The sequence below is a fragment of the Oncorhynchus masou genome, chromosome 31 (assembly GCF_036934945.1).
Source record: "Oncorhynchus masou masou isolate Uvic2021 chromosome 31, UVic_Omas_1.1, whole genome shotgun sequence".
Taxonomy (NCBI): Eukaryota; Metazoa; Chordata; class Actinopteri; order Salmoniformes; family Salmonidae; genus Oncorhynchus; species Oncorhynchus masou.
Window position 1 is genome coordinate 77,826,666 of NC_088242.1, and position 15,969 is coordinate 77,842,634.

Below are 15,969 nucleotides of genomic sequence, written 5' to 3' on the forward strand. Positions count from 1 at the left end.
ATTTAGTCAGCCACCAATTGTGCAAGTTCTCCCACTTAAAAAGATGAGGCCTGTAATTTTCATCATAGGTACACTTCAACTATGACAGACAAAATGAGAGAGAAAAAAATCCAGAAAATCACATTGTAGGATTTTTTATGAATTTATTTGCAAATTATGGTAGAAAATAAGTATTTGGTCAATAACAAAAGTTTATCTCAATACTTTGTTATATACCCTTTGTTGGCAATGACAGAGGTCAAACGTTTTCTGTAAGTCTTCTCAAGGTTTTCACACACTGTTGCTGGTATTTTGGCCCATTCCTCCATGCAGATCTCCTCTAGAGCAGTGATGTTTTGGGGCTGTTGCTGGGCAACACGGACTTTCAACTCCCTCCAAAGATTTTATATGGGGGTGACTGGCTAGGCCACTCCAGGACCTTGATATGCTTCTTACAAAGCCACTCCTTCGTTGCCCGGGCGGTGTGTTTGGGATCATTGTCATGCTGAAAGACCCAGCCACGTTTCATCTTCAATGCCCTTGCTGATGGAAGGAGGTTTTCAGTCAAAATCTCGCGATACATGTCCCCATTTGTTCTTTCCTTTACACGGATCAGTCGTCCTGGTCCCTTTGCAGAAAAACAGCCCCAAAGCATGATGTTTCCACCCCCATGCTTCACAGTAGGTATGGTGTTCTTTGGATGCAACTCAGCATTCTTTGTCCTCCAAACACGACCAGTTGAGTTTTTACCAAAAAGTTATATTTTGGTTTCATCTGACCATATGACATTCTCCCAATCTTCTGGATCATCCAAATGCTCTCTAGCAAACTTCAGACGGGCCTGGACATGTACTGGCTTACGCCGCCAGGATTTGAGTCCCTGGCGGCGTAGTGTGTCACTGATGGTAGGCTTTGTTACTTTGGTCCCAGCTCTCAGCAGGTCATTCACTAGGTCCCCCCGTGTGGTGTGGTTCTGGGATTTTTGCTCACCGTTCTTGTGATCATTTTGACCCCACGGGGTGAGATCTTGCGTGGAGCCCCAGATCGAGGGAGATTATCAGTGGTCTTGTATGTCTTCCATTTCCTAATAATTGCACCCACAGTTGATTTCTTCAAACCAAGCTGCTTACCTATTGCAGATTCAGTCTTCCCAGCCTGGTGCAGGTCTACAATTTTGTTTCTGGTGTCCTTTGACAGCTCTTTGGTCTTGGCCATAGTGGAGTTTGGAGTGTGACTGTTTGAGGTTGTGGACAGGTGTCTTTTTATACTGATAAAAAGTTCACATGTGCCATTAATACAGGTAACGAGTGGAGGACAGAGGAGCCTCTTAATAAGATGTAACAGGTCTGTGAGAGCCAGAAATCTTGCTTGTTTGTAGGTGACCAAATACTTATTTTCCACCATAATTTGCAAATAAATTCATAAAAAAATCCTACAATGGGATTTTCTGGAGAGAAAAAAATATCATTTTGTCTGTCATAGTTGAAGTGTACCTATATGATGAAAATTACAGGCCTCATCTTTTTAAGTGGGAGAACTTGCACAATTGGTGGCTGACTAAATACTTTTTTACCCCACTGTATATGGTCCAAATCTGGATGATCCACTCTTCTTCTTCTTCTAAAATATTTGTAATCTATTGAGTTTACAGGCAACAAACGATCAAATCATTATGGTGGAAGATTATTACACAGTGTTAAGTACCTCAATAGACCGCAAAGGAAATCACTACAAACTATAACCGTGCCCTTAAGGAGATCACAAATATTATGGACACATTAGAAATAGTGGATATTTGGAGACTAAAAAACCCTGACCTTTTTAGATATACATGGAGGAGACTTAATCAAGCTAGTCGTCTTGAGTACTTTCTTGTGTCTTTCTCTCTTGCATTAAGTATTGATAGGAGACTGAATGAGATCGGACCATCATCTAATGTGCCTTCACATAACTCCTGCAGAATTTCTACTTGGACGGAGATGTTGGAAATGTAATCAAAGTCTACTGGAAGACAATTTAACTAAGACAAAATAATTAATAACAAAATTTTCCCAATACAATATAGGTTCATAAAATCCCCGTATTGTGTGGGATTCCTTTAAATGTACCTTTCAGAGGTAATTCAATATTCTTCAGTAAAGAAAAATCCTTCTGTCTAAGGAGACGAACAAGGGTGGGTAGCATAAAAACGGTACTACAGAGATACAAAACAAGTTTTATAGGAAGAAAAAAAACTGGAGGAACTTATTCAAGAACGATTTTATGTAATCTGTTACAAAAATAAAGCAAACTGGATGGAATATGGAGCAAAATGCACAGAATTCTTCCTGAATCTTCTACACAGGAACACTATCAAAACTAATTTGCAGATGCAATATGATATCTTATTACAATCTGTCCATACACACCCCCAGGAAGAATATTACACTTTTAAAATCTGACAAGTGATCACTTACATATGGACATTTTCATAATTTCTTAGAATGTTTGGAAATTACTTATAGTAAGGCATTTGTGAAAATTCGATGGCAATATAGTGGCTTGCGAAAGTATTCACCCCCTTGGCAGTTTTCCTATTTTGTTGCCTTACAACCTGGAATTAAAATGGATTTTGGAGGAGTTTGTATCATTTGATTTACACAACATGCCGACCTACCACTTTGAAGATGCAAAATATTTTTGTGAAACAAACAAGAAATAAGACCAAAAAAACTGAAAACTGCATCACTATTCTTCACCCCCCCCCCCCCCCCAAAAAAATAAATAAAAGTCAATACAATAATTACAGCTGCAAGTCTCTTGGGGTGTGCCAAACTTTTAGAGACATATCTTGCCACTGGGATTTATGACCATTCTTCAAGGCAAAACTGCTCCAGATCCTTCAAGTTGGATGGGTTCCGCTGGTGTACAGAAATCTTAGCTGGATAGATATCTAGCTAACTATCCAGCTAATGTTAGGCTCTGTGTTATTAGTTTGCTACATAAATAGATAAGCTAGCCTATTAGCCATGTTATGACAGGTGATCATTGCCCTTGCTAGTTTGAGTGTATTGACATTCCCAGCCTTAGTTACATTTGTCTGTTTTGTCTAGAATATTGAGTCATTTAAACCGAAACAGTGCATCCTGAATGGAGGCAGCAAACAATGTACCAGACCAGCTGTGATTTACAACCTGATAGCAATATTTTTTACACTACAAAGAAATGTATTGGTGAATTATATTAATCATGCATTGAACTGCATCCATCTATTCTGCCAACAAAGCCGTAGTGTACGGCCTGGAAAGTTGACTCAAATACATTGGCAGATTTAGGTACAGGCGGCATCTTGTTGGGGGCGGCATGGGGGCCTGCACAAAAAAATCCTAATGTTGACATTTGCATGATCGGTTTTCTATCGCTCATTTGCACGTGACGTCAATGATATCATGTCACTGTGTGGGACTGTAGGTCAGTTAACCTTGTCGGAGTGGGCGCCCTGATTCTAGTTTGTGAGCTAGGTAGGCTACTGCCTGGGAAGGGGGCGGGGGTACGTTGACCTCAGATTCCCCCGCTCCCCTACCTCGGGCTTCCAGTGAGGAGACCTATCAAATAGCACACCTCTAACTTTGTACAGTGTTAATGCAATTAGTAAAATCAGTCACACTACGAAATGCTACCAAATAAACCACAATTCATTCATAATACTGTGAATATATAGTTTCACAGATATGTTGTTGCATTTTTTTCTGGTTTGTGCGAAATCGTTAAGAATATTATAAAACCAGTCTGCGCACCACAACGGTGAATTGGTTTAGTCTTGACTCTTGGTTGACAGTGTTGGGGGATGGGTAATGTATTGATGCTCAAATGCCAAGTCAACACAAATTTGTTTCTATTTGTCTTTGTTACTTCTTTTTTATATTTACAAGGCTTGTTTTTTTAAATATGTTTTTATATTTTATATAGTTTTAAATGTTAAGATTATTTATTTGTGGTGTTCCAAATGTCTGAATAAAAAAAGAGCTGTGCAGAATGGTGCTTTTGTTGGGGGGGGGGGGGGGGGTTCGCCCAGGGAGCCAAGCTTGAACAGCCACTGCTCAAATATAATCTATTTTTAAAACCTCATATAACACTGGTTTTGTAGCATGAACTGGGAATTTAATAATTTTGACTGATATTATGATTATATGTTTGTTTCATATCTGCAAAGTAGTTTAAACTTTAAACTTTAGGTCACTGGTTACTTTCGGTGCTAAACATGAAATGTTTTTTGCAATGGGAATTAATAGTTGTACATTTTGATTGGGAAATGCTTGTATTTTTGTGTTCTTATGATTGGGACCGACTGGCTTATTATGTCTGAGTTTATGGACTGCTTATCCTTTAAAAACTTCTTAGGGCTAGGTTCTATTTTCCTGAATTTCCACCTGACTGACATGCCCAAAGTAAACTGCCTGTTACTCAGGCCCAGAAGCTAGGATATGCATATAATTGGTAGCATTGGATAGAAAATTATGTATGAGACTTTAACACAATTGATATGGCAGGTGAAAAACCAACCAGAATTATTTTTTTTGAGCTCCCAGACTCTTAGAATGGAAAGCTATGGGTTCTATGTAATTCCAGCTCCCAGATTGCAATTCCTATGGCTTCCACTAGATGTCAAGTCTTTGTTCATTGTTTCAGGCTTGTTTCTTCAAAACCTATCAAGTCCCGGTACAACATCAGTCTGTCGGTGCGAGACGAAGAGGATTTAAGCTTTTAAGCGATATAAGATACTTGTATGTTCATAAATGTTTAACATTAAGATTATTTATTTTAATTGCGCGCCCTCCAATTTCACCGGATTTTGTCTACCGGTGTCCCGCTAGCGGGACGCCTAGTCTTAAGACGTTTTTAACATCATGCTGTATGTGACTGCTATATTTCCATCGCCCCTATCCAGTGGTGTAGTGGTGCCTGGAGAAGTGTGTATACTCAAATGTTGCCCAGAAGTTCCCAAATGGCCTGCATAATGAAGGAAATGTTTCCTATGGATTAATCAGATTTTCACTCTCAAAATCACACTTTTTTAAAATAGAAAAAAAAATGACGGTCTAAATCCACAACAATACTTAAATCACATCAAGGTCATTGGGTGGGCCTGTCAGGGCTTGGTTCCCTAGTTGGTGGGCCTCTGTCCACCCAGGCCCATCCATGTCTTGTCCCTGATGTAAACAGTGCATGATGACAATTGTGCATCACAAATAGCCTGCTAACCCTTCGGACTTGAACTTTTTCAATACTTGGTTTGCATACCCATTGTTGCAACACTAAACAATACATTAATTGCACTATAACAGTGACGAACGGTGCCGAGAAACTGTTAGGGCCTACATAAAGCTGTTTTAACAGCAGTCCCAACACCTTACCACTGGTACACCTGGCTATCAGCGGAGCCTTGTCTGGCAGTGAAACATTTCATTCAGCCTCATTTACTGCCTTAAAAAAACATAGCTGAAATGGCTGACTTGCTTAAACAAATGTGGTTTCTTCTGACAATTGAGATGTACAAACTATGGCATAAGGGGACGATGGGTGGATAAGAGGCAATCCGTCATTTCAATAAAGACATTAATGAGCGAGCTTGGACAGATTTAGTCAATATAACAATTTGTTCAGCACTTTTAAAATGTAAGGTGACATTTGTGTGTTTTCACATTGTTTGTAACTTATTTTGTACATAATGTTGCTTCTACCATCTCTTATTATCAGAACTCAGGATAAGACCCAGATGCAGACCGCTAGAGTCACAGATGTTTATTGACCCGAACAGGCAACAAAAAAAAAACAGCTCAAAGTCAGGCAGAGGTCTGTAATCCAGGGCAGAGTCAATAAGGTACAGAACAGCAGGCAGGCTCGGGATCAGGACAGGCAGAATTGTCAGGACGAACTGGCAACACACAAACAGAGAACACGGGTATAAATACACTGGGGATAATGATGGAGATGGGCGACACCTGGAGGGGGGTGGAGACAAGCACAAAGGCAGGTGAAACAGATAAGGGTGTGACACTTATGACCAAAAATAACTTCTGGATATCAGAACAGCGATTGCGCACCTCGAACTGGACAAAGGATATGCTGCTTCTCCAAGACCAGGCCCAAATCCCCTTCATTCGCATAAACAAAATATGAAAATGCAGGGGGTGGAAATTGGGTGCCTTGTGAGAATTTGTCGGCGAGTGGGTATCCCCCCTCTAGCATCCGTTCTATTGGCCAACGTGCAATCACTGGAGAGTAAACTGGATGATCTCCGTTCGAGACTATCTTACCAACATGACATTAAAAACTGTAATATCTTGTGTTTCCCCGAGTCGTGGCTGAACGATGACACAGATAATAATAATAATATACAGTTTGCTGGGTTTTCCGTTATGGTGGAAATTACAAGATTATGTTGTAATACTTGTATTGCATCAAATGGTTGTTTTATGCAACAGAATAGAGGGTTCTCATAACTCTATTGTGTCTATGTGAACTGAATTTGGGCCTCTGGGAGATAACACTGGCAGGAGAATTACGATGTCTTTGGGGATACTGCATTTCAGAGCATGAGTTAATGTTTCTGTTCTATATGGTACCAGGAAGAGATGAGTCCAGGGCCAGACCCTGGTCTCTACACATTGAGATACTGTCTGCTCTGAATTGTAAGTATCTATCATACTAATCTTAACCTTGGGACCCATTCCATACATCTGTTGTTTGTCATGTAGACTGAAGGAAGGTGGACTTTGCAATAAAATGGTGTGGCTCAAACCAGCTCGTTGAGTTCTCAGTGTCACGATCGTCATAATAACATTCGGACCAAAGCGCAGCGTGATATGGGTTCCACATGTTTATTGAATGAAATGCACAAAAACAATAAAGAACGAACGAAACGAAGTGCTCACAGGCAACTACACATAAACAAGATCCAACAAAACACAGTGGGGAAATGGCTGCCTACATATGATCCCCAATCAGAGACAACGATAAACAGCTGCCTCTGATTGGGAACCATACCAGGCCAACATAGAAATAAACAACCCACCCTAGTCACACCCCGACCTAACCAAAATAGAGAATAAAACGGCTCTCTATGGTCAGGGCGTGACACTCAGTGATCACCTCCAGGGGTGATTACCGACCAGCTCCATTACTGCAATAATTAAATAATAAAGTTTGATTGTTGTGAAGAAATCTAAAAGTCTCTCCTTTTGATTACAATAATTCCACCACACCGTGCATCGGCAGGACAGAACAGCTACGTCTGGTAAGACGAGCGGTGGGGGAGTGTGTCTATTTGTCAATATCAGCTGGTGCATGATGTCTAATATTATGGAAGTCTCGAGGTATTGCTAGCTTGAGGTAGAGTACCTCATAATAAGCTGTAGACCACACTAACTACAAAGAGTTTTCATCTATAGTTTTCACTAAGACCGCACTCAACGAGCTATATAAGACCATAAACAAACAAGGAAATGCTCATCCAGAAATAATGCTCCTTGTGGCCAGAGACTTTAATGCAGGCAAAAATCTGTTTTAGATCACCTTTACTCCACACACAAAGATGCATACAAAGCTCTCCCTCACCCTCCATTTGGAAAATCTGACCATAATTCTATCCTCCTGATTCCTGCTTACAAGCAAAAACTATCAGGAAGTACCAGTGACTCACTCAATACAAAAGTGATCAGATGACGCAGATGCTACTCTACAGGGCTGTTTTTCTAGCACACACTGTTCTGGGATTCATCCAATGGCATTGAGGAATCAACGAAGTGAATCAACGATGTAGTCTCCACAGTGGCTGTACGTACATATCCCAACCAGAAGCCATGGATTACAGGCAACATCTAGACCGAGCTAAAGGCTAGAGCTGCCACTTTCAAGGAGCGGGACACTAATCCAGACGCTTGTAAGAAATCCTGCTAAACCCTCAGACAAACCATCAAACAGGCAAAACGTTAATACAGGACTAAGATTGAATCCTACTACACCGGCTCCGACGATCGTCGGATGTGACAGGGCTTGCAAACTATTACGGACCACAAAGAGAAACCCAGCCGTGAACAGCCCAATGACGCAAGCCGAAATGCCTTTTATGTTCCGTTCGAGGCAAGTAACACTGAAGCATGCATGAGAGCACCAGCTCGGCTACGCACTCCGTAGCAGATATGAGCAAGACCTTTAAACAGGTCAACATTCACCTGGCTGCGGGGCCAGACGGATTACCAGGACATGCCAGAGCATGCACGGACCAACTGGCAAGTGTCTTCACTGACATTTTCAACCTCTCCCTACCCGAGTCTGTAATACCTACATGTTTCAAGCAGACCATCATAGTCCCTGTGCCCAAGAAAGCAAATATAACCTGCCTAAATGACTACCGCCACGTCGGGAGCCAAGAAGTGCTTAGATAGGCTGGTCATGGCTCACATCAACATCATCATCCCAGAAACCCTAGACCCACCAATTCGCATACCGCCCCAACAAATCCACAGATAACTCAATCGCACTCCACATTGCCCTTTCCCACCTGGACAAAAGGAACAACTATGTGAGAATGCTTTTCATTGACTACAGCTCAGCGTTCAACACCATAGTGCCCAAAAAGCTTGTCACTAAGCTAAAGACCCTGCAGCTAAACACCCCCCTCTGCAACTGGATCCTGGCCCCAAGGTGGTAAGGGTAGACAACAACACATCTGCCATACTTATCCTCAACACGGTGGCCCCTCAGGGGTGTGTGCTTAGTCCTCTCCTGTACTTCCTGTTCACCCACGACTGCGTGGCCAAGCACGAATCCAACACCATCATTAAGTTTGCTGACGACAAAACAGTAGTAGGCTTGATCAACGACAATGATGAGACAGCCTTTAGGGAGGAGGTCAGAGGCCTGGCAGTGTGGTGCCAGGACAACAACCTCTCCCTCAACATGAGCAAGACAAAGGAGATGATTGTGGACTACAGGAAAAGGACGGTGGAACACGCCTCTATTCACGTCGACGGGACTGTAGTGGAGCGAGTTAAAGAGTTCTTCAAGTTCCTTGGTGTCCACATCACCAAGAACTATCATGGTCCAAACACACCAAGACAGTCGTGAAGAAGGCACGACAACACTTTTCCCGCTTAGGAGAATGAAAAGATTCGGCATGGATCCCCAGATGCTCAAAAAGTTCTACAGCTTCACCATCAAGAGCATCCTGAACGGTTGCATCACCGCCTGACATGGCAACTGCTCGGCATCCAACTAAGCTGCTACACAGGGTAATGCGTATGGCCCAGTACATCACTGCGGCCAAGCTGCCTGCCATCCAGGACTTATATACTTGGCGGTGTCAGAGGAAGCACTAAAAAACTCCAGTCACCCAGGTCATAGATTGTTCTCTCTGCTACCGCACAGCAAGCGGTACTGGAGCACCAACCTATTATCCCGCACAGTGACTGGGTACCGGTAGCCCCTGTATTTAGCCTCGTTATTGTTATTTTATTGTGTTACTTTTTATTTTCTACTTTAGTTTATTTTGTAAATATTTCTTAACCAACGATGCAGTTCAATAAATAGAGTTAAAGGCTTGTATGTAAGCATTTCACTGTAAGGTCTAAAACTGTTGTATTCAGAGCATGTGAAAAATGTGATTTGATTTAACACATGTTAATGCAAAAATAACATGCAAAACAGGCAAACACCCACCACACACACACAACGGTGGGACCCAAAACAGATGAGGCTCTGCCCCACCTGCCCTGAATGACGGGTCGCCTCTGAGCCCGAGACACTCAATATGTGGTCTCAAGACTGGTCTTGAGTACTGCAACAAATATTATGGTTGAACTCAAATGTGCTGGTTCATAACATTTTTCCATAAATACAGGTTTTTTATGTTTGAAAGGGGTATTTTGTTTTTAAATTATATTGGAAATTGGAATGGTAGATTTATGTCTTTCACGGAGCAATCGGAATTGATGGGAAGGTCTGCTCAATCCAAGATTACAACCAATCGATTACAGCACTACTCTAAAAATGGAGGAGGCAGGTGGCAGTGGGAGGAGGTGGGGAACTGCTCTGTCTGCCCAATATAAAAGATCAAAACTGGCGGAAGAACAAAAATAGTGTATCAATGTCATCTGAGGACCAGGATGTTGACAGCTGTGCCATACAGATTGCGAAATAGCTGGGAGGAGATTTTTGATGTACCTATTCCATGGAACAGGGTGTATGAGGTTATATATAAAACGACACAAGATTCAAGACTTTGCTTTTCAGCTAAAACTATTGTACAGAATTCTTGTAAGGGGGTCTTGGATGGTTGAGGGGCAGCTCTTGGGGGGGAACTGTGGGGGGATCTTGGATGGTTGGTGGCTTGGCGGTTGGGAGATTGGGCCAGTGGCTGAGAGGTCGCTGATTCGGGTCCCTGATTCAACTTGGTGGGAGATCTGTTGATGTGCCCTTTGGCGGGGCACTTAATCAACCCTGGTTGCTCCTGTAGGTTTCTCTGGATAGAAGTGTCTGCTAGATGACTGAATGTAATGTAAATGTTGAGCTACTTCACTGTAGATAGATTGTATGTTTTTAAAATTATATTTAAAGAAATTATATAAAATAGATCAATTTAAATTATTCTGTGACTATTTAAATTGTTCATCTTGATAGTTGGTAAAGAGGGACTGCAGAAGTAGAGCCAAAGATTCCAAAGTATCCTAGAAACTGAAACTGTTTTGTGGATGTTGATACCCAGTTTAAGTACAGGCAGGGTTAATGAGAGAGGACTTTAAGTGTACACACTTGGTTTGCAGCTATATGCAGTTCACACACAGCCTTTGGCTTCCTCACGTACTGAAGTGGAAGAGTCTTATCAAATGTTTTTCAAAGCGTTTTGCTGTTCTCTTCAAAGTCATATTTTCATGCTTCCACAGATGTTATCATGCCATTTATTATGTAGGTCCATCTTTGTAGGTGGGTCCATTTGTGTTGGTTTTATTGCAGTAAGCCTTCTGTATAATTTTCAAGAGTAAAGGTTTTATGTCTATATTTTTGTGATATTGCTGCTTTGTGTTTTGATGGAAAGATAACTGTCATCTGAGAGCATTTTTAAAACAGAGTTTTGTTTGTTTATATGTGTCATTGTAGTGAATGTGTGTCCAATCCATGCTCAGTGTTTGCATGTCGGAATACGTGCATGTGTGTCTACATGGTCAGCAGCATGCATAGGCCTTGTGGATATCTGAGGCAGATAATGACATATACAATTGTGTGCCAGGAAACATAACTTGATTAGCAGCTAATGCTCCTTGCAGCGAGCCCATCAATCTTCATCACGGCCGCCCATACCCTTGTGCTGAGTATGTATTTGGACAAGTGTAGTTGGTATATGTAGAGAGTGAACAAATATAATAAACATGTAGATTAAAACCCTTTTAAATTGAGATCTGATTGTTCATGAAAGTGATGACACTTTCCTATACAAGCTATATTTCTCTTACTGTTTATTTGAACCCACGCTGATTCATCAAGCCTTGTCAACTCAATCTCAAACGAGTTATGGTGAGGAGATTCAACTTCGATTCATAGAGCTATGAGTGTGAACCACACCCTTAAACCTACATTACGATATATGCCTCATTACCCCACCATTCACCAATAAAAATCCTTTCATCCACCCATATATCGTCCCTGACAGCCCTCCATTTGACTACTGCGGCCTTGTCCCATGGAATGATGTCATGGAGTCTCTTCCTCGTAGGTGGTCTGGCAAATGGTTAGAGGAAACAGAGTAGCCAACAGTTGATTTTAGGGGTTACTGAATCCACACGATTCCGTGAGCTTACCTGATTACCTACAGTTTGGGTCTTGAGAAAGAAATTGACAGTCATTGGTGTTTCAGTCTGACATTGTGCACTATTGCAATTGGTCTAGTTGGTAGTAGAGTAGATCGGAAATATCACACCGGGAACACAGCATTCATCTCATTGAAGAGAAAAGTTATTGACGCAGAGAGCTTACAGATTCCCATGAAAATAGATAAGAATGAGAGGACTACATATTAGTGCTGTGTGGATCATGTTTTAAATCAAACACTTAGAGGGGTCAACAGATCATTTATGTGTGTGCCTTAGAAATAGAGACCAGAGTGTTGAACAGTTGAGCCAGTGGGTGGCACTAGAACATTCAGCCATCTTGTTATGTTTGTCTGTAAAGTGGCTGTTCCACTGGATGTCAGAAGGTGAATTCACCAATTTGTAAGTCGCTCTGGATAAGAGCGTCTGCTAAATGACTTAAATGTAAATGTAAATGTAAGATCACCACACGTTACAGTTGTTGGTTGAGGAGTTTGCTCTAGAGAGACTAGAAATGATTTGTAATATATGCTGATCATAAGGCTTAGAAGTCATTATGTTAGAGAGTGGTATCTCAGACCAGTAGAAGTGTGTTTAGATGTGAACTAAAATTGGTTTTCAATCATTTACTTTGTCACAATATTTAAATTAGAATAATATTGAGAAGGAAGATTGCCATATTTTAATCAAATGCATAAAATTCAGGAAAATGATCAATTTTGTGTGCAGCACATTTAATCAAAGAAATTCTTTCAAATATTATGTTGTTTCAGACGCTTAGCTCTTGTTTGTTGATGATCGTCAGTTTAGCAGAGCCACGGTGTCTTACAGAAGGTCCTACAGAATTTGTTCATAGAGCTGAAGCCTAAATGGGCTGATGACCATTTGAGCTGAGCAGGCTAGGGAATGCAAACTCTTTTTCTCCTCTGAGGTTTTCAGCATGAGGTTTTATTTACACATCTGACCAAAATAATCCTATACACAGGAAATTCTTGTGATTGTGAGTTCCTCTCCTCAAATGTTGGGAAGTTTATTTATTTCTACAGGCGTTCCTGATTTGCTCTCTCAAAGTCTACAGTGAAGGTTTCAGAGGAATATAAATGTAAGCTATATTTATAAGTCTGAGTTTTTTTGTCATATATTTCATGATTATGTTGTCAATAATCTACTGATTTCATGCAGGTGTCATAGAAACCCCTACAAACCCACTGCTTATTTATACAGTATGAAACTTTACAGTTCAATACCATAACTTTCATTCACTGTAAATCACATGTGGCCTCAAGGAAACAGATGGCAAAGCTCTGATTGATTCACTATTTGTGTTAACAGCACTTTTTGCAATGGGGAATTTGTTTAACTGATAAACAAATGAATGTTCACTAGTGCCCATAGCTCTAATCCTGGTGTAGTATGCAGGGCAGGGTTATTAAAAATGTTTCACTTTTCCCTTCAGAATTTTGGTTTATTATTCCAAGGTGTAAATCTGTTTGAGGAAGAACATTGAAAACCAGCTGCAGGACAATATTTAAGCAACAAGGCCCGGGGGGGTGTGGTATATGGCCAATATAACACTGCTAAAAGCTGTTCTTATGCACAACACGGAGTACCTGGATACAGTTGCCCTGGGGCATCTTATTGCTACTATAAACTAGTTTCCAAGGTGATTAGAGCAGTAAAAATACATGTTTTGTCATACCTGACCTGTGGTATATGGTCTGATATACCATGGCTTTCAGCAAATCAGCATTCAGGGCTCGAACCACTCAGTTTATAATAGAGTACATGACTGTAATGATCTTTAAGTTTAATAGGCTAAGATTGAATGTGTTATGTTGTACTGTCCTTTCTTTCAATTTACCTATGTCTATTTTCATGGAATAAAATCAAGCTGACTTGCAATGTATTTTTTTAGTTTATTACACTTTTATTTTACATTCAAGATGGGAAAAAAATTACATTTTACAGAAGTTTTTTTCAGCTACCTTCTAAAAAACTATTTCCAATTTAACATCTAAATTCAACATCTGAGAAGCAGCACAGAATATAACACACACAACAGTCAAATGGCAGGCACTCAGATGACAAGCTCAGAGCTCCTACATATAAACCATAGATTTCCTAAACATGTACATTTACTAAAACAACATCCGTACACTCTTGGGCGTTTATTAACTGTTCTCTCATGACGATAAATCAACTGAAAGAGGAACTGAATGGTATTTTATGCGCAGCTGCACATCGGAAGAGAAGTTAGCCTATAATAACAATAATCGCAATCATTTTTTAATCACAGTCTTTATTGGCGCCTGAAAAAGATAATTGTCGAAGTCATTTTCTCTCCCCACTGTATCAAAATGCTGACACTCGCGCGTAATATCTTGCAATATATATTATTTATTATTGAGATGTTCCCATTATATTATTATTCAGATGTTCCCTGTTTTTTTTAGCATATTACTCTGCCTATTTAAAATGTAGAACTTTCTCAGGGCACGTGAGCGATAAGTAACGGCAAAGCGGGAATCCCATCAGCTTGAATTGGTGACTTTGGGGGTACAAGCCTGCCTCTGTTGTTACACCAACGCTGCTTTTGTGCATTTGGTTTCCCTTTTTTGATAGGATACTGTCTATGCTAAAACCTTTGGATTTGTCCGTTGCTCTGCCAGGGACAGTGGGTATAATTTCCATTGTTCTACACAGCATAGATGAGTTCAAGTTCTCCGTCCAACCGGACAGGATAGGAGGCCCATTCTCCCTCCCATCAAAGGCTAGTCTACTGTTGTCTGCTTCACTCGCATGGAGGGAAGACGCTCCTGACAGATGCGCTGTGTCCAAACAGACCCTGTGCTCCTGGACGGGTATGCACCTTGGACCGTGTAACGCGTCAGTTGATTGTGTGCCATACATGTCCTGCATGGATTCAGTTTGGATTTGATTCTGCACATTACATTTTTGGCCATGGACATACCCACTTTGCTGCATCCCAACATTGTTGAACTCACCAAGAACATGTTTTAAATCTGAACTACGTTGCTCAAAATGTCTATGTTGTTGTTCCACCTCCGTAACCACCGCAGCCCAATCTCCAGCTGACATAGGCCTACCCATCCTCGGGTGAGCATCAGCTGGAACGTTATGAATGGGCCTCCTATCCTGTCCTGACGGGTTCGTGGAGACTGGACCTCTTTTCCTCTTGTAAGTAGTTTTGTACTCTGCAGTCTCTTGGCCCTTTAGTTTTCTCTTCCTCCGTCTATAGTTCCCGTTCTCGAACATGTCTAGACATTTTGTGTCCAAAGTCCAGTAGCTGCCTTTCCCGGTACGGCCCTTTTCTCTCGGTACCTTGATGAAACAGTCGTTTAGAGAGAGGTTGTGGCGTATTGAGTTCTGCCAGCCCTGCTTGTTGTCATGGTAATAGGGGAAGCCGTCCATTATGAACTGGTAAATGCCGCTCAGCGTTGCGCGCTTGTCTGGTGTGCTCTTGATGGCCATAGCGATAAGTGCAATGTAGCTGTACGGAGGTTTTTGCAGAGATTCCTGCCGAGTTGGGAGGAAGCCCAAAGCGGGAAGAATGGTACCGCCGTCGCCTCCATACAAGTAAATCAGGGACGAATTTGGGAAATTGAGCGCCGAGGGTGGCACTCCAAGCACTCGGCTGTGGTAAAGGCTCATGATGCTGGAGCGCTATCTGCTTCCCAAGGAACTTCAGCTCGTGGAGAGAACTGCTCTTGGAATGATGGGATCCCACAGTGTCTCTGCCTCATGAGTCAAACAATGTTAAATAATTGTTTAACATGTTTTATGTTGACTTTTCATTGGAAAATAAATTGTCTATCATAAACACTGGTTGTGTTCTCAGCCCACCCACATTAATTAAAATTTCATTGCTGAAAGCCCCAGCTCTCTCCCCGCGTGTCCCCTGCGTAGGCCTACCAGCCAATGGTGTTCTTGGTTATTCCCACATTTGTTTATAGAATTAGTCTGTTGATAAGTCTGCCCACCCAAGTTGAATCAAGCTGTGTTTATTTGGAAAAATGTCCGGGCACCCAATACATAAACGCACTGATCTGATGTTTGAAATATCACGTCCACCCTTGACGCTGAAAGTTGCTCACACAGAGAGTACAAGCAAACACGGCCGAGTTCT

At 41.4% G+C, this 15,969-nt stretch overlaps 2 protein-coding genes across 5 annotated transcripts in view; one reads left to right on the forward strand and one right to left on the reverse strand.

Annotated features, from left to right (window-relative positions):
* The window catches only part of kiaa0513 (KIAA0513 ortholog), a 48,834-nt gene that overhangs the window by 27,476 nt on the left and 5,389 nt on the right, over positions 1–15,969 (forward strand). The gene's annotated exons all lie outside the window — the stretch shown is intronic.
* LOC135525292 (forkhead box protein O-like) lies at positions 13,928–15,539 on the reverse strand. The gene has a single exon (XM_064953001.1). The coding sequence runs from the start codon at positions 15,492–15,494 to the stop codon at positions 14,289–14,291; it is 1,206 nt and encodes a 401-aa protein (XP_064809073.1). The 5' UTR covers positions 15,495–15,539; the 3' UTR covers positions 13,928–14,288.